This window comes from Cricetulus griseus, chromosome 9 (assembly GCF_003668045.3).
Source record: "Cricetulus griseus strain 17A/GY chromosome 9, alternate assembly CriGri-PICRH-1.0, whole genome shotgun sequence".
Classification (NCBI taxonomy): domain Eukaryota; kingdom Metazoa; phylum Chordata; class Mammalia; order Rodentia; family Cricetidae; genus Cricetulus; species Cricetulus griseus.
In genome coordinates this window covers 25,500,560-25,519,273 of record NC_048602.1, presented here as the reverse complement: position 1 = coordinate 25,519,273, position 18,714 = coordinate 25,500,560, and the positions used below count along the sequence as shown (strand labels likewise).

Genomic DNA, 18,714 nt, shown 5'->3' with positions numbered 1-18,714 from the left:
AGAATGTTGTATACATAATAAATAAATAAAATCTTTAAAAAATATATAAATTCAGGGCCAGATGGTGGTGGTACATGACTTTACTCCCAGTACTCAGGAGGCAGAGGCAGGAAGATCTCTGTGAGTTCATGGCCAGCCTAGTCTACAGATTGAGTTCCAGGTCAGGTTCCAAAAAAGGTACACAGAGAAACCCTGTCTCAAAAAAACTAAATAAATAAATAAATAAATAAATAAATATTTAAAAAATTCAAGCAGGGAGGGTGATGCACACACCTTTACTCTCAGTGCTTGGGAGGCAGAGGCAGGCAGATCTCTGTAAGGTTGAGGTCGGCCTGGTCTACAGAGTAAGTTAAGTTCCTGGACAGCCAGTCTACACAGAGAAACCCTGCCTTGAAAAACCAAATAATAATAATAAATAAAATAAATAAAAATTAAAAAATGACTGTACTGCAACACACACACACACACACACACACACACACACACACACACACACACCTAGAGTTGGTGAATTGTCTATGGAACTTGCTCTGTAGACCAGGCTGACCTGGTTGTTGCTGGCTTTGAGGAAACCAGAAGCCAGGAAGGCAGTTCTAGTTGCTGGAAATCTAAGGAAATAGATTCTCCCAGAGTCTTCAGAAGGACCTGGGACTGATTGATTATTGATTTTTTATTTTACGGCAGGATCTCTCATAACCTGGCTGGCCTTGCTCGAACTCACTATGAAGCTAAGAGTGGCCTTGAACTATTGGTGTTCCCCACCTCTACCTCCCAAGTGCTGGGGTTACAGTTCTGTGCCACCACACTTAGGCTTCTGGACTGCAGAACTGGGAGGTAAAGTGTGTGTTTCTAAGACATGGTACTGGGGATAAGTTTTTACAGTAGCCAGAGAAAACTAAGAAAACCCACTGCGCTCCCGCTGGACCAGCCTGTGAGCTGGGCAGTGGTTCCCAGTGATCCAGTACATTGGTTGCAATCCCTGTGGGTGATGTTGGCACTCAGGTGTGAGCCAAGAACTGGTCTGGGAAGACACACCCTTTGGTTCCCTGATGTTCTTCCTCTGGATTCCTACCTGGAAGCAGCAGCTGAGTTGTTCCCACAGGCATGTCAGTGCCCCTGGCAGCTGGGAGCTCGCAAGCCTGGAGTGCCCACGGGCATTCCCAGGCTGCCCCTGGGCCATCCCTGATGCTGTCACTCCCCAGCCAACCATTCTGTATCCACTGATGCCTAGTGCTGAGGACACGCGTGTAAATAAACCACACAGAAGCCTCCGGATACGTAGAAATCACATTTCATTCTGGAAAATGCTGCCCACCCTTAACACAGGCCATCTCATGCCAGATGAGGTGAGGCAGGACTGGGGGTTTCAGAGGTTTGTGGTTAGCCTATGCAGAGAAAAGCTGCCTTTATCATACTCTGTGTCTGAGCCAAGAAGACTTTGGAAGAAAGGCAGGAGCCACCTTCCATAGTGGTGGACACTGGAAAGGTTTCAACTTTCAGCTGAGGCATAGAGAGAGGGCTGGGTAGAGCTGAGGGAGCCCCGGAGAAGGGGAAACATGGGGGTAGTGGGGTTCAGTGGGGACAGGACCAGCATCTCTCATTAGCTAGGGAGGGCCAGAATCTTCTGCTATTTCAGGACGATGACCACATTTGTCCCACAAGGTATTTGAGTGGGTCCCAGACGCCAGAGTCTGGAAGAGACACCGAGACTCCCAGAGCAGCTTGGGATTTACTTCCCAAATGGGAAGGAGTTTTCAGAAGTCAGGGCCCTCCCGGGCCCTAGCCAGGCCACCCATGTCCCCCCCAAGTCTGAGTCCTGGTCAGGTGTGCAGGTGCTGAAACATACTGAGTAGCTGTGGGCAGCAAGACACGCCATCAGAACAGTAACAACAGTTTTGGACTCCAAAGATGGGGGCCCCAGTCCCACTGTGGTGAGTCCAAAGGAGGAGTGGACCAGATCCTTCATCCCCAGAGCTGACCAGGGATGTCTCCCTCGGCGGGCTGTGGTGATGAAGTGCTTCTAACAGCATCCCATCAAGATCAAGGCTAAAGTGCCTCGGCACAGTCCTGTATAGACGCCATTGCGGGAGAGGCCAGCTGGACTTCCACAGAGATGAGAATCAGGGGTAGGTACCCCAAGTAGACCTACGCAGACAGACATGTGGTTCAGAAGTAATTGTCAGTAGGACCCTTACAAAGGTCCTGGCCAGGGGACCTTCCCCTAGATGGCCGTGGGAGACATTCTCAGAGGAATCTTGTAGGATGACTCCAGTGAGAGAGTTTGTCCCTTCCCAGTCCCCCAAGTGGAGACACGCACTCGGTTAATGCCCTCCAGGGTGACACCGAAATCCTCGGGTTGGGAGACAGGGCTGCAGCACGGAAGCTGTCCTTGCTATGGTCACACCCTTTCCCCATCCTCCTGCGCCTGCAGGTCCCAGCCCAGGTCGGTCTCTGCTTTCGGAGTTTCATCATCGGGGGCCGGCGCATCCCGGGTCTCTGCTGCGTCCTTGGCAGCCTCCTCAAGCTCTGGAGCATCCTTGGTAGTGGTCCCTGGCCGGGTGTCACCCAGATCCAGGTCAGGCTTTGTCGGGCGCGGTATCCAGGTGTGGGTCCAGGTTGCCACGGGCGTGGGCCGCGGCGGTTGCCAGAAGCCGGGCTCGGGGGCCAGAGCCACGACCTGAGGTCGCGCAAGGCCCGAGGTGGTGACATGGGGGATGAGGAAGAAGATGTAGACGCCGGAGACGACAAGGCCAGCGGCCACCAGCACGGCCAGCGCCACGGCCGCGTTGAAGGCCCAGGTGGGGCTGCTCAGGGACAGGCGACGCGACAGCGGGCGGCCGAGGCGCAGCGGGGGTGGAGGCGGCGGGGCCCGCGCCGCCGCGCGGCTCTTGCGTGGCCCGGGGGACGGCGGCGGCGGCCGCAGGTACAGGAGGCCCCGGCGGCGGTCGAAGCGCACGGAGCCCTGGCGCGGCGGTGGCTCGCACGCGTCTCGGGCAGCAGCCCCGGCTGCGTGGGCAGAGCGGGGAGCCCCCGGCGCGGGGCCAGGCGCGTGGGCGCGCGACACATGGGGCAAGCCACTGCGTCGCCGCCACCCGCCGTGGCCAGCGACAGGCGAGCCAGGCACTCGAGGCAGAAGACGTGGCCGCAGTCCAGGCGTTTGGGCAGCTTGAAAACGCCGTCGAAGGGAGACACGCAGATGAGGCACTCCATGGGGGACGCGGGGGGCAGGATGGGGTCGTCGCCCGGGGGGCCATCGCCCTCTTCCTCCTCCGCGTCCTCGTCTTCACCTCGGCTAGGGGACCTGGGCGCGGACAGGGTGCCAGGGGAGCCGGGGCTCGAGCCCTGGGAGGCTCGGTGGTGGCGGCGGAGCCAGGGCGGCCGAGGACACGGCATCCAGATTGTACCTATGCGGAGAAGAGCTCAGGCACGGAGGGATCTGGAGGCTGGGGCCGGTTGCCAAGATTTCAGAGAGGAGCAAGGAAAATAGTTACGTAGGGTAGGTCCAAGGAGGCAGAGAGGGGTCCTTGGTTAGACCCGCTGTCCCCAGTAATCTAGAGACAAACTAGGTAAGCCTGAAGCAGCTTTAAAGAGTTGGAGGACCCACCTCCTTAGGGGTGATGCAAGACGGGGGATACAACTAGACTAAGAACAGCCCCGCAGGGAACGAGACTCCAGGTAGAAGGTTCTCAACCTCTGGGTCGTATCCCATTAACAAGAGCAACCAAAGACCAGAGTAACAGAAATTTAGTAGCACAATTAGTTATGACGTAACAACTAAAATAATCTTATGGTTGGGGGGGGGTTACCACCACATGAGACTGTACTAAAGGGTCACAACATTAAGGTGGAGAACTACTTCTCAGGCAGTATTCACTAGAACCTGTCACCTGGACCACCAACCAGATCCCTTACTAGGAGGTACCTAATAGCTGAGAAACACAGAGGAAACCCAGGGTGTGAGAGCCAACCTCAGACAGAAGCGACCTGCCAGTCTACAGGGCACCTTACCTGTTGATGCCTGTCCCTGTGGAATATCCTGGTGAGTCCCTCCTGTTGTGACCCCAATTTCTGGCTTGTCTGCTACTAGGTTAAGTGCCCCTCCCTGGAGGAGGGCACCTGACCTTGGGCCAGCCCACTCCAGGTTCCCATGTACCTGTCAAACCTGTCTGGCTGCTCACCCCACCTCCAGGCCCCTCCCACCAGGATGAACACCAAACTCGATTTATACTGGATGCAGGGGTGGCTAAAAGTTCATGGTACAAGGACCATGGACCACTCTACAAACTGGGCTCCCTGAGGCATGTGACGTCGGTACATAAATGATGCTGAGGAAGTAACTGGATCCATCATAATTTCACTTAACACAGGGACTATTTGCTATACCACCTCAGTGGCCTGTACACACCCTGGATCTTGAGTATCCCAGCCCTTCCCCATATCAGAGCAACATGTGTCAGGCCCAGAGGGTAGGAACAATGCACCCCCCTTATCCCTAGTACTTCTGGTCATTCCTAGGCACTGGACTTACACCCTGTGACTAGCAGTAGTCCTGAACGGTACTTGCCAAGAGGAAACACCATGCCAGGAAGGTAAGCATCCCCTATAGCCATGGGAGACACCCTACCCCCTCAATGAGACAAGCACACAGGCAGGTGGAACTGTCCCAAAGGGCACACAGTTTATTAGGCAGCTTTTGGGAAATCAGCGGTTAGACTTGGCCACACGCTCCAGTTCATCCTTCTTCTTGATGGCGTAGGAGTTGGAGGAACCCTGCAAGGGTAAGAGGTGGTTAGCTCTGAATGTTGGATAAGCCCCTGACACCCAACCCAGCCGGTGGGCCCTGACCCACCTTGGCAGCATTGATGAGCTCATCTGCAAGGCACTCAGCAATGGTCTTGATATTCCGGAAAGCAGCCTCACGAGCTCCTGTGCACAGCAGCCAGATGGCCTAGAAAGACAGGCAGGGCTCAGGTCACAGAAGGCTCCTGGTCCTCCCTGTGACCTGGGACTCACCTCTACAGATGTTAGCCTTTCACTACACGCTGTCACCAGAGATGAGATACAAGGGAGAGGACTTCCTGTCACACAACTGATCAGACACAGGGCTAAGAAAACATGGGCCCCTACTAACAAGAGACTTGCCAGCAAAGTGGGAGATGCTCTTGACTTCATGGTGCTCAGGCACCAAGCAATCCACCTTGTGCCTCTCAGTAGCTAAAACTACAGGTATGTGCCACCACCATGCAACAGGGTCATAAATGGACCACAGTTAAAACAAACGAAGAACCCAAACCGGCTACAAAACTACACTAGGAATGAGATGAGCCAGACCTAGGAAGGCTGGGGCTCCACCTGCCCCATACAGGGTGGAAATCCAGGAAGGTTTCCTGGAGGAAGTGAGGCTTGGGTAAAACATGCAAGACAGAACTCCACCCACTCGTGCTGGTGGTTCCTGTCACAAGCCTCTGACAGACCTGATTCACTCGGCGCAGTGGGGACACATCCACAGCCTGCCTCCTCACTGTGCCGGCTCGCCCAATGCGCGTTGAGTCTTCCCGGGGGCCACTGTTGATGATGGCATTGACCAGAACCTGCAGAGGGTTCTAGCAGAAAGGAGGGCCATGAGCCTGACATCCACCCCAACCCCACCAAAACAAGGCGGCAGCGTCATAGGCGCTGCACCTGGCACGTGTCCGCGAAGCTTACCTCGCCAGTGAGCAGATGGATGATCTCAAAGGCATGCTTGACGATCCGCACCGTCATGAGCTTCTTGCCGTTGTTGCGGCCGTGCATCATCATGGAGTTGGTGAGGCGCTCCACGATGGGGCACTGGGCTTTGCGGAAGCGCTTGGCGGCATACCGCCCTGCACTGTGGGGCAGGTACTTGGCATACTTCTCCTTCACAGCAATGTAATCCTGCGTGCCAAAGCCAGGATGACGGGGCAGTCAGGGGTGGGGCCAGCCCTCCCTCAGGTGGGCATCTGAGGAGACTGAGAACTGGCTCTAGGCATGGCGTGCCCCCAGCAGGTTGTGAATGTGAGCCTTGAGAGACAACTCAACAAGTGACTGGTTAAGTCACACACACACAAGGGAGACAGGAAGATCGCTAGCAGTTCAAAACCAGCCTGCTCTACATAGTGAGTTTCAGGACAGCCAGGGCAACACTATGAAGACCTTGCCTCAAAAATAAAGAAATAATGGGGGTGGAGGGAGTTTACTTCCTTTAATATGGAAGCAATTTCAGTTTTGTACAAGTATTCTTTAAGAAACTGTACTATGGGGCTGGAGAGATAGATGGCTCAGAGGTTAAGAGCACTGCCTGTTCTTCCAGAGGGCCTGAGTTCAATTTCCAGCAACCACATGGTGGCTCAACCATCCATAATGAGATCTGGTGCCCTCTTCTGGTGTGCAGATAGACATGGAAGCAGAATGTTGTATATATAAAAAAAAACCCTGAAAAAACTACTATAGAGGCTGGAGAGATGCCTCAGTATTGACTGCTTTTCTAAAGGATCCAGGTTCAATTTCCTGGATTGAACACACACTTGCAGACAAAATACAAATGCACAGAAAATAAATCATTTATGGGCATTCTAGCCAAAAGAATTTTTTTTTTTGAGATAGTCTGTGTAGCCCTAGATGGCCTGGAACTCACTACACAGCCAAGCCTGGTCTCAAATTGCAAAGATTGCTGGGCTGACACTTTGGAGCAAGCAATCCTCAGCAGGGGGTGGGGCGTCCTGTGCACTGCACACAGCACTTGGTAGACTTATTCTGGGCTACATGGCGAATTACAGGTCGTGAGTAGATAGCAGGTTATCAAAAAAAAAAAAAAAAAAAAAAAAAAAAAAAAAAAAAAAAAAAGGGGGGGGAGAGTGGAGACTTAATGTGACCTGTGAGGCAAATGCAATTACCTAAGTTCCTGGGTATGTACACATTACAGTTCGGTGGTAGCTGGCCCAACATGTGAAAAGCAAAAATAATACTGCAGAGCCCCCCAAACTCACCCACAAAGTAAAGACCCAGCAGACAAGTCTGAATATACTTTAGATATAATGCCTGGGTCCGGCTGTATACTCTTCTTTTTAGTTCATGCATGGTGTGTGTGTGTGTGTGTGTGTAGAGGCCAGAGGACAATTACAGCTGTCAGATATCCTTTCGTGGACTCCAAGGGTCAACACTTAGTAGGGTGCTTGCCTTGTATGTACAAAACCCTGGGTTCAGTTTCCAGTAGTGTGTGAAACTGGGCACGATGACACATGCCTGTAATTCCAGCATTTCAGCAGAATGCCACTAGAGTGGGTTTTCAGGCCAGCCTGAGGTATGAGACTGTCTCCAGAGGGGTTATGAGTGCAAAGCCAGAAACCTCACAACCACTTTAATTTGCACCTATACCAACACAGCCATTCAAGAGCACCCACACACCCATAGCCAACTGACACTTTCGGGGAGGAGAGCAGTAGAGGAGATCTCACTACAGCGCAACTGGCTTTATACGCAAAATCTTCTTGCCACAGCCAGAAACCAGCAACACAGTCATGCACCACCATGCCCAGCTTACCAACTGGCTTTGACAAGAGTGCCAACACTGTTCAGTTGGTTAAAGTAGTTTTTTCAATAAGACACCTAGCTGAACACAGAATGCCAAGTGATACCAAACCAGATGCCTTTAATCCCAACACTGTTCAGTTGGTTAAACTGGTCTTTGCAACAGAAGACACCTAACTGAACATAGAATGCAAAGTGATACCAAACCAGATGCCTTTAATCCCAACACTTGGGCAACAGAGGCAGGAGGATCTCTTGAGTTCCAAGCCAGCCAGGGTTACATATCCGAGACCCTGTCTCAATAGACAATGGATTCAGAGAATGAAAAGTGACAACACACGGTAACAACTTTTGGTACAGGTTATAATAAGGCTGTCCAGTTATTGGTCTGCTACGTGGTGGTAAACAGACTAATTCAAACCTGGGTGTCATGCTTCCCTTTCTGAACTGTAAGAATCCACAGCTGCTCCCAACCAAAAGCCCCACAGACCACCACCAAGTTCCTTTTTACCTGCAGAGAAATATCATTGATCTGTACATCGTCGGTGCTCCATTTCCCAAAGAGCTTGATGTCTGGGGTCTCTGCCACCGCAGGTGTGGCTGTCTCCCACTCAGTCATTCTGGGGACGGGACATCGAGAAGAAACTGTTACTGCCGTCCGCCCTAGAACAATCACATCGACCCCAAACTCTTCAGGCTAAGTAACCCCCATCTGGTGGAAACCTGGGCAGTTAAATGGGGACCCAGCAACTTTGAACATGTCTCCAACAAACCTAGGGAAAAAAAAATCACCAAGCTAAGCAGCTGGTACACGGCACCCAGTAGGATGGCTCCCGAGTCCACGCAGACACTCATATACACCTATCCCGTACCCAGCTTTCCCCGTGCATTTACGAAGCTTCCATCCTAAAAGGCCAGGTGCTGCTTTCAGCGTTCAGTCGGTAAGATACGGGGCTAGGGGCCGCAGTAGGAATCCAGAGGGACAACCGACACAAACGTTTACCTCCCTCCTTGTCCGGGAAGAAAACGTGTGCTGAGCAACAGGATCTCCGCGAAACTAGACTTTCCCGGTGGCTACATAATGCTGGCATCCGAGTGTCCCCCTACATAATGCTGGCATCCCAGTGACCCCCCTAAATAATGCTGTCCCCCCTACATAATGCTGACATCCCAGTGTCCCCCTACATAATGCTGGCATCCGAGTGCCCCCCCTACATAATGCTGACATCCGAATGACCCCCCCCTACATAATGCTGGCATCCGAGTGTCCCCCCTACGTAATGCTGGCATCCGAGTGTCCCCCCTACGTAATGCTGGCATCCGAGTGTCCCCCCTACATAATGCTGGCATCCGAGTGTCCCCCCTACGTAATGCTGGCATCCGAGTGACCCCCCTACGTAATGCTGGCATCCGAGTGACCCCCCTACGTAATGCTGGCATCCGAGTGACCCCCCTACATAATGCTGGCATCCGAATGGCCCCCCCTACATAATGCTGGCATCCCAGTGTCCCCCCTACATAATGCTGGCATGTGCGAGTGTCCCCCCTACATAATGCTGGCATCCGAGTGTCCCCCCTACATAATGCTGGCATCCGAGTGTCCCCCTACATAATGCTGGCATCCGAGTGTCCCCCCTACGTAATGCTGGCATCCGAGTGTCCCCCCTACATAATGCTGGCATCCGAGTGTCCCCCCTACGTAATGCTGGCATCCGAGTGACCCCCCTACGTAATGCTGGCATCCGAGTTACGTAATGCTGCTGGCATCATCGAGTGTCCCCCCTACATAATGCTGCATCCAGTGTCCCCCTACATAATGCTGGCAATACTGCCCGAGCATCGAGTGTCCCCCCTACATAATGCTGGCATCCCAGTGTCCCCCCTACGTAATGCTGGCATCCCAGTGTCCCCCTACGTAATGCTGGCATCCGAGTGACCCCCCTACATAATGCTGGCATCCGAATGACCCCCCCTACATAATGCTGGCATCCGAGTGACCCCCCTACATAATGCTGACATCCGAATGACCCCCCCCTACATAATGCTGGCATCCCAGTGTCCCCCCTACATAATGCTGGCATCCCAGTGTCCCCCCTACATAATGCTGGCATCCGAGTGTCCCCCCTACGTAATGCTGGCATCCGAGTGTCCCCCCTACGTAATGCTGGCATCCGAGTGTCCCCCCTACATAATGCTGGCATCCGAGTGTCCCCCCTACGTAATGCTGGCATCCGAGTGACCCCCCTACGTAATGCTGGCATCCGAGTGACCCCCCTACGTAATGCTGGCATCCGAGTGGCCTCCCTAGGGCCTCGAGTGCGGGAAGCACGGGGTCAGCGCAGGGCGCAGGGGCGGCCAGGGGCGGCCGGGCCCGCGGGTTTCCGGACACGCTTTCCCGGAGGGGAGAGGCGAGGCCCAGACGGGAAGGCCCAGGCCCCGGGTCCCGCCCCCCGGTCCCCAGATGTCCCCCGGAGCACTCAGGGCGGCCCCGCTGTTACTGCGGGGCCCCCCGCAGCCTCACCTGACGGCGCAGACGGGACTCGTCGGCCGCTCGGCGTGGACCACGCGCCGCCCTGGCACAGACAGGAAGAGGCCGCGCGCAGCGGGCCGGCGCCTTTAAGCCGAGCGAGAACTTCCGGGTCAGACGCGGGGGACGCAGGCGCGGAGGAACACACGCGCTCGTGGGCCAATCGGCAGTTGAGGATGAGAGGCGACCTCGGAGCCCTACGGAGCATGCGCAGTCTGAGAAGCAGCGCCACAACCGGCTTCTGGCGGATGTCTGAAGCGCTTGCCCGGCTTACGAGGCGGGGCACATGCGCAGAAACGTCCGCGAAGCCAGCACCGCCATATCTAAAGAGGGCACAGGTCGGTTCCACGCTCGCGGCACACCGGCTGCCGAACCAAGGCGCCGGGAGCCGTGGGCTCCTAGCTAAGGCAGCCGGCTCGGCTCAGTGCGTGTCGCCGAAATAGTGGGTCGGGCCCCGTGATCGCCACTGATCCGGGTTCGCAAGCAGCGGCCCCACCCTTTACCCTCCGGGAGAGCGTGCTCAGCGAGTTCCAGGCTTCCGGCGTGGGGCCACTTCCGTCTTGATCACTCCGGCTTCTCTTGTCCCGGCTTTTTTTTTTATCTCAAGGCCCCAACCCGGGGACACGAGACTCGGGTCGCCAACCAGCAGCTGTCTGGCTGGCTCGCCCGGGGGGTGGCGAGATTGCCAGCCCCGGGGATCTCTCGGGTGACACTTTTAATTGGAATTCACCTTTATCTGCGATCGCAACTACTTGGTGCTGATAACGGGGTCTCGTTGCCTGCAGACTCACCCCAGGAGTGTTTTTTCTGGCTTTTGCGTTTTCGAGACAGGTTTTTTTTTTTTTGTACCCCATGGCTGTCCTGGAACTCACTCTGTAGACCAGGCTGGTCTCGAACTCACAGATCCTTCTGCCTCTGCCTCCCTGGTGCTGGGGTTAAAGGCGAGCATCACCAACGCCCGGCTCAGGTGTGTCTCTTTAACTAGGCTGACCTCTGCCTTTAAGGCGTAAGGACAGAATGGGGAATAGACACCATACAGACACATGTTGGTTTTTGTTTTATATATATTTATTGTGTATACAACATTCTGCTTCCATGTCTGTCTGCACACCAGAGGAGGGCACCAGATCTCATAACGGATGGTTGTGAGCTGGGAATCGAACTCAAGACCTCTGGAAGAGCAGCCGGGCCTCTTAACCTCTGAGGCATCTCTCCAGTCCTAAAAGCGTCTCTGTGAATAGATCAGATCTGAGCTCCCTGAGCCTTGTCAGAGTCTGGTGACATAAGGTTTCCTTCTGATCTGAGTTCACACCTATGTGTGGGGAGGGAGGGGAAGGGGGTAAAGGACAGGAATCCACCTCATGAGCTCTAAGACTGAGCCCGGCTTGTGGTGGTTGTAGGCAGGGGGCCACCGAGTGTCACCCCCACTTTGGAAACTGTCGCTGCACCACAAGTGTTGATAATGGACATTTTTATTGACCTTTTGAGAATTACCTACGAGGTGGCAGAGGGTAGATAAGGGGCTCCTGTACATGGCCCAGAGGTTAAGAGCAATACTTCAGAAATTGATTTGCACAGGTAAAATTCGCTTTACACAAGCCAGGTGTGGTGGTGCACACCTGCCACCCCAGCATTTGGGAAGGAGAAGCAGGAGGGCGGGCAGTTCAGGGCTACTACCCTCCACTCCGCAATGAGTTTAAGGCCAGTTTGGGCAACGTGAGGTTCTATTTCAAAACAACAGTCAAAACAGCTAGAATTATTATTAATATTTTGAGACAAAGTCTCACTATGTATCTGTGGCTAGCTTGCAAATTGCTGTGTAAACCAGACTGGCCTTGAACTCAAATCTGCATGTTGGATTAAAGCATCCCTAATTTTTTTTTTTTTTTTTTTTTTTTTTTTTTTTTGCTGGGCAGTGGTGGGTGACACACACCTTTAATCCCGGCAGTAGGGAGGCTGACACAGGCAGATCTCTGTGAGTTCAAGGCCAGCCTGGTTTACTGAGCAAGATCCAGGACAGCCTCCAAAGCTACAGAGAAACCCTGTCTCTAAAAACAAAACAAAGACAAAAAAGGTCTTTTAAAAAATTAATTATTAACTGGGCGTTGATGTCGTATGCCTTTAATCCCAGCACTGGGGAGGTAAAGGCAGGTGGATCTCTGTGAGATCAAAGCCAGCCTGGTCTATGGATCGAGTTCTACGACAGGCTCCAAAGCAATATAGAAAAACTCTGTCTCAAAAAACCAAAAAAAAAAAAAAAAAAAAAAAAAAAAGGGGGGGGGAGGGGTCTGGAGAGACGGCTCCGAGGTGAAGAGCACCGGCTGCTCTTCCAGAGGTCCTGAGTTCAATTCCCAGCAACTACATGGTGGCTCACAACCATCTGTAGTGAGATCTGGTGTCCTCTTCTGGTGTGCAGATATACATGGAAGCAGAATGTTGTATACATAATAAATAAACAAAATCTTAAAAAAAAAACCCAACAATATTATTGTTGTTACTATTTGGGGTGGGGGTGGGGTGTAAGTCAGTGTGTGTGCACGAGAGTCCAAGGAGGCCAGAAAGGGTGATTGATCCTCTGGAGCTGGAGGGCAGTTGTGAACCTTTTTTCAAGACAGGGTTTCTCTGTGTAGCCTCAGCTGTACTAGAACTCACTCTGTAGACCAGGCTGTCCTCGAGTTGACAGAGATCCACCTGCCTCTGCCTCCCAGCTACTGTGGGGTATCCATCAGAGAAGAATACTTGGACGCAGATTCAAGCCAATAGAAAGTCTTTATTAGCCGGCTGGTGACTACACTGGGTGTTCTGGATCCCGGTGTAGTCTCAGGCCTTTTTTCAGAGTGAGTTTTTAAGCACAAAAGCCATTTCCTGGGTTAACATACTTCAGTTAACAAGAACAGTTAGCCAGGAGCAGAACTATAGAAGCCCCAAAGGAGGGTTAGTCCATTTAGAGACTTTCCACGAACTATAGATTTTGATGCCTTAGGTCTTTGTGTTGAGTTTTATGGCCTGAACGTACTTCCATCATAGAGTCAGTTGTGCTGAGGTCTGGGGGCCTGTTACACCCACCTCATGGAAGGCATCAGGCTGTGGACAGGCCTTCCTACAGTTTTCTGTCTCATGATGGCTCCTCATGGCTCTTGCTGACGACACCATGGATGTTTGTTTAAATTGTGAACCTGATTTTCGCCTGGTTTGGAATGTGTGGATATTCAATAAGTCCACCTGCTTGGCCAAACTTGGCCTCATAGCCATGACAGATCCATGCTTTCTGGCCTGGCTATCATTTGCTGTCTAGGTGGGTGGAATGGTAACCCTCTTCCCCCAGAAAGGTCTGTTCCTGTTCTGATATTCAGATTGTGGGTGCGACCTTTTTGAACTAGGATGTATGATGTAAGGGCCTCATGATGAAATCATCCTGGATTACAGAGATGGGCCTTGAATATGGTGACAGCCTTTGTGAGCGACAGAACTCTTGCCTACCATGTAAGAAACGGTTAGATTCCCAGCATCACCACCCCCCACAAAAAGGGGATGAGAAGAAGGCATTGTGCTTGGCTATCCTCAGAGCCAAGAAATCACCATTTTGGGGAGTTCAGCTGAACTCCTTGCAGAAATATTATACAATCTAGACTTTACTGTTTATATTCCGTCATGGAGAGTTGGGAAGGGTCATTTAAGAGCTCACCTGTATACAGTTGTATGCAACTCTGCCTTAATTGCATGTCATCTTGGAGGGGCTAGAATATACAGGCCAGGAAGACTAGGGGGGGGGAGGCTCCATCTATGCAGCTATGGCTGAGGGGAAACCATCCTCTCTGAGGGATAGACTTTTCAGGTGGGGCCTGTTGGGGGAGGGGTACCTACACCCCTGGAAGTTTGGTGGAATGTGCCTTGGTTTGCACTGGAATCTTAGGAGACCGACTAGACACAGTTTACATCTCCCCCTTGGAAAGAATTTTGGAGGAAAGGCCATATGGCTGTAGAAGCAGAGATTGGGGGTTGGAGAGATGGCTCAGAGGTGAAGAGCACCGGCTGCTCTTCCAGAGGTCCTGAGTTCAATTCTCAGCAACCACATTCTGACTCATGACCATCTATAATAGAATCTGATGCCCTCTTCTGCCACACAGGTATACATGCACAGCACAAATATACATAAAAATATGTTTTTTTAATTAACAAGAAGCAGAGATTGGAGTGGTGCAGCCATAGGCCAAGAAATACCTGGAGCCACCAGAAGTTTTGTTTGTTTGTTTTTGTTTTTTCTGTCTATGTAACTTTGGCTGTCCTGGAGCTCACTATGAAGACCAGGCTAGCCTCTAAATCATAGAGATCCTCTTTGGTCTGCATCCTGAGTGTTGGGATTAAAGGCCCGTGGCACCAACCAGGAGAGGTTGGAATCGGTATGACAAACAGCCTCCATGGGGCACAGGATCCTGCAGTACCTTGATTTTTGAACTTCTGAAAGAAGAAATTGCTGTTCTAAGCCACCATTCACAGGAAACTAAAATACCTCTGCCCTCGTTGGCCTTTTCTCCCATGTCACCTCGGGGAGGCTCCTGACAGCTCTGTGGTGCGTATCTGGATTGCCAACCCTCTCATTCATTGGCCCCTTCCTCGTTGCACTCATCCTTCGGTAAACTTGAAGGCTCTATATAGACATTGGGAGTCTGGGAATCAGATCATTTACTCTTTAGGGCAACCTTATGGCACAGACATCCTGGAGACACTAGAGAGATGCAGTAACGTCACTCAGCAAAAGAAGGAATGGACTGAGAGTTAAGGTGGCTGGCTCGGGAACATGGAGTCTCCTATTTCACCTATTTCACCTGGCCTGCCTTCCTGCTACACTGTGTCTCCCACAGCTCTGCAGGCACCTAAGTTTTGTCCTTTTTTATGGACCTGGCATGACCTAGGGAAGAATTTACTCCACTCCTCAACCTCTTCCAAGGAAACTCTGCATATTATATAATTGTGTTATGACTTGTAATGAAATGGGATGAGGAAACAGGGGCATTGGCCATTCAGTGGCAGACTCAAAAGAAGGTGGAAGGAAGCCGGGTGGTGGTGGTGCACACCTTTAATCCCAGCACTCGGGAGGCAGAGGCAGGTAGATCTCTGTGAGTTCGAGACCAGCCTGGTCTATAAGAGCTAGTTCCAGGACAGCCTCCTAAGCCACAGAGAAACCCCACCTCGAAAAACCAAAACAAATAAATGAATAAATGAATAAAAGAAGGTGTAAAGAGACAGCTGCTCCCCAAATTGTTCTCTGATCTCCACATGTATGCTTTTGAATATGCATTCCTTCCCACAACGGTAAATACATCTTAAAGACACACAAACAAGCAAAATAGGGTTGATGAGATGGCTCAACGTACACCCACACAAGAGATTAGTAGCTGCAATAAAAAAATTCAAAAGCAAAGAATGACCAATCACAGGCATCTCTGTGGCTCCTGTATTGGTTTTGTCTACCCTTCTGTAGACTCCATGGCAGACAAGCTGACCATTCTTACTGCTCTGGGCCTTTTATTGTTCCTGCAACCAAACAGCATACCCAACCAAGCCTGGCTTCCCCTGTGTGGGACGCATACCTGTTATAGGCAAAGGACTTCAAAGCAGAGAATTGTGGAATTCTGTCCTCTGGGAGGAACAAACTGTCAACAGCTATGATTACCAGGATAATCTTTCTTCAAGGAAGTGGGGGGTGGGGTGGGGCTTTATGAGGTCACTCTACTCCCAGAGGATTTACAGACAGTTAACAGGTTGATTGGGTGAGAATAAGAGGGAGAGATTTCTTTAACAAGAAATAGATTTCTTTAACAAGCCACACATAATTTGCCATTGCTCTAATTGAACTCATGGCTTTATCAAGCTTCTACTTTCTACTTTTGGGGAATCCTTTGTTTTTGTTGGTGGTGCCCCTGTCTTAGCATTTCTATTGCTGTGACGAGACACCATGACCACCACAACACATTTAACTGGGGTGTCTCATTAGCTTTAGAGGTTCAGTCCATTATCATTATGGGGAGCATGGCGGCATTCAGGCAGATGTGGTGCTGGAGCTGAGAGTCTTACATCTTGCAGGCAGCAGGACGTTGACCGACTCAGAAACAGTTGACACAACACAGTTAGGTGCACTCACTGGGAAGCTGGCTTTAAGGCCCTTCAAGATGCTTAGTTGACTTAGCTGTAAATGAGGACCACAGGTCAGGGTAGCTCAGTGGTACTGGGGAATGACAGGAGGAGTGTCAGTTGCCAGGGTGACGATGACAAATGAAATCAAGTCCCACCCCCTCACTCAGTTGGGATACAGGGTGAAGAATAGCATTGGCCAGGAAGAAGCTCAGTGGTGGAATGCCTGCCCCAAATCCACCAGCTGGAGGCTGAGGTGTGGTTCGGTGGTAGAGCATTGTTCAAGCATACACAAGGCCCCGAGTTCCATTTTCATCACCACCAAACAACAGAAGCCCGAAGGAGCTCTGGGCACGCAAGTCCAGAGGGTTCTGAAGATCTGAACTCTACATCTTCAGAATTTGGTTGCAAGGTCCTGATGATCTGGTTTCCACTCTCTCAGTCCCCTTTACCCCAGCTTTAAAGGGACAGGGGGGCTGTAGTCTTTGTTAGCTTGGGGGACTTAAGTCTGTTTCATAGCAGGCCCCAGTGGCTGATTTACAAAGCCTTATTCAGAACCTCTACTTTGGACACACACAGTTTTTTCTCAGTCATCTGAGTATTCATTTTGTTGGAGCCTGGCTTTCCCAATTGGATCTAGGAGCCCAGGAAGAGGAGCTGTTCCTCCAAGATCATGCCTGGTGTCTTTTTTTTTTTTTTTTAAAGATTTTTTTTTTTTAAATTGAGTAAGGAGTGATATGAACAAAGGATCAAGACCATGATGGGGAAACCCACAGAATCAGCTGACCCGAGCCAGTAAGAGATCATTGACTCTGCACTGTCATCTGGGGAACCCGCAAAGGACTGAACTAGGATCCCTGAATACAGGTGACAGTGGTGTGGCTTGGGCAGTATATGAGGACACTGGCAGTGGGACCAAGGTCTACCTCTAATGCACAAACTGACTTTGTGAAGCCCATTCTTTATGGAGAGATACTTTGCTCAGCCTAGACATGGGGCAGGGGCGCCTTGATCCTGCCTCAATGAGGTGATGGAACAGACTTAGTTGCCATCCTGTGGGAGGCCTTACCCTCTCTGAGGAGCGGATGGGAGGTGCAGTGGAGGGAGAGCAGAAGGAGATGAGGGAAGGGAACCGGGATTGGAATGTAAAAAAAAAAAAAATTAAAAGATAGATCTATTTATTAGGAATACAGTGTTCTGCCTGCACGTACACCTGCAGGCCAGAAGAGGGCACTATATCTCATTATAGGTGGCTGTGAGCCACCACGTGGTTGCTGGAAATTGAACTCAGGACCTCTGGAAGAGCCTCCCAAGTACTGGGATTAAAGGCATGTGCCACCACTGCCTGGCTGCTATACCAGACCTTGTCTCAAAATGACAAAATCGGGTGAAGGCAGAAATCAAAGCATCAATGGGTGAGCATTATGAGAATTGACAAAAGGCAGTTGGCTCGACCAGGTCATTTTATACAAGATGAGGAGAACAGACAGGGTTCACGCTACCTTGGGGGCTTTGGTTCTTCCTCACACTGGCTGCACTTACCGTTACCAAGGGAACTTTGACACTCAGTCGGCTCTGCTTCCAGGGACCCAGATTTCGGCAGGGTGGAGGGCGGCCTGCTCACTGGGGTATTTTAGTACTTTCCGATCGTCCTCTGGTTTTTACCTGAGCCTGGCAGGGGACTGGGAGGTCGTCTCTGCGGTCACCATCTCCTTGATAACGCAGGGTGGTAATGCTCCATTTATGGGGGACTGGGGAGACTCCTGAACCTGCTGCTGCAACGTCCAGCCAGCCTCCTCTCCCTCAATCAGCACACAGGAGGGAGTCGGTGGACTACATTTCCCACCAGGCCCTGCGCTGCCCACCCCTCTCGCTCGGGTCCCAAGGCAGGGGGAGGGAGGGTCGTTCCCCACCTGTGCGGTCCCGGGCGCCATGGCAGCTGCTGATGAGGATGGAGCATTCCGTCCAGTCCTGCGGCTGCAGCCTTCAAAAAAACGGGGACCTCCTGGCCTTTAACGGGGCCGCCATCCCCTCCCGAAACTGCACACTTCCGGTGCGAGCCTTGGGCTCCAGGCCTGGCCCCGCGTTTGCACTCAGGGCACTCAGTGATGTGCAAAACCCGCTCGCTGGCTTCCTGGACCCTGCTGCGACTGGGAGGTGCGGGGTCTGTTACCGGCCGTGGCCAAAGTCGGGGACCCCCCTCCCCCCCACCCCCGCTTCACCTCCCGCCACCCGGCCTTTGTCCTTGCTGTCGTCTCCCTGCCCTGTCCGGACAGGGTCTGACAGTGTGGTCGTCCCGAGTGCCCACTCATCAACGCCTGCACGGAAAGGACACCCGTGCTCGGTGGTGTCCCTGTCACTGCGAGCCTGCTGCAGGGCAGACGACCTGCAGGGCTTGGGCTTGGCAACCGTCAGCCCGGGGCGCTTGCGTGTTAGCTGCCAGCCATCCGTGGGGCTCCTGCTCTCCCCCGATGATGTCACCGGCAGGCTGGTGGACACCGTCCACG

At 52.2% G+C, this 18,714-nt stretch overlaps 2 protein-coding genes across 3 annotated transcripts; both read right to left on the bottom strand.

The window, feature by feature from the left end:
* Nucleotides 1-1,293: 1,293 nt before the first annotated feature.
* LOC113837356 (RING finger protein 225-like) lies at nucleotides 1,294-4,518 on the bottom strand. The gene is given in 2 exon segments (XM_027431210.2): nucleotides 1,294-2,991; nucleotides 2,994-4,518. Coding segments are annotated over 2 exon segments (993 nt in total). The 5' UTR covers nucleotides 3,394-4,518; the 3' UTR covers nucleotides 1,294-2,398.
* A 133-nt stretch (nucleotides 4,519-4,651) lies between these two features.
* Rps5 (ribosomal protein S5) lies at nucleotides 4,652-10,208 on the bottom strand. 2 transcript variants are annotated; one of them, XM_027431211.2, is made up of 6 exons: nucleotides 10,070-10,208; nucleotides 8,060-8,168; nucleotides 5,707-5,916; nucleotides 5,475-5,603; nucleotides 4,850-4,948; nucleotides 4,652-4,770 (listed from the first exon to the last, which is right to left on the bottom strand). In XM_027431211.2, exons 2-6 carry the CDS (start codon nucleotides 8,165-8,167, stop codon nucleotides 4,702-4,704), a joined length of 615 nt encoding a protein of 204 aa, XP_027287012.1. In that variant the 5' UTR covers nucleotide 8,168; nucleotides 10,070-10,208; the 3' UTR covers nucleotides 4,652-4,701. The 2 variants fall into 2 exon arrangements, with proteins under 2 accessions (XP_027287012.1, XP_035305420.1); XM_035449529.1 differs by lacking the exon at nucleotides 10,070-10,208 and adding an exon at nucleotides 8,421-8,534.
* Between the last annotated feature and the right edge of the window lie 8,506 nt (nucleotides 10,209-18,714).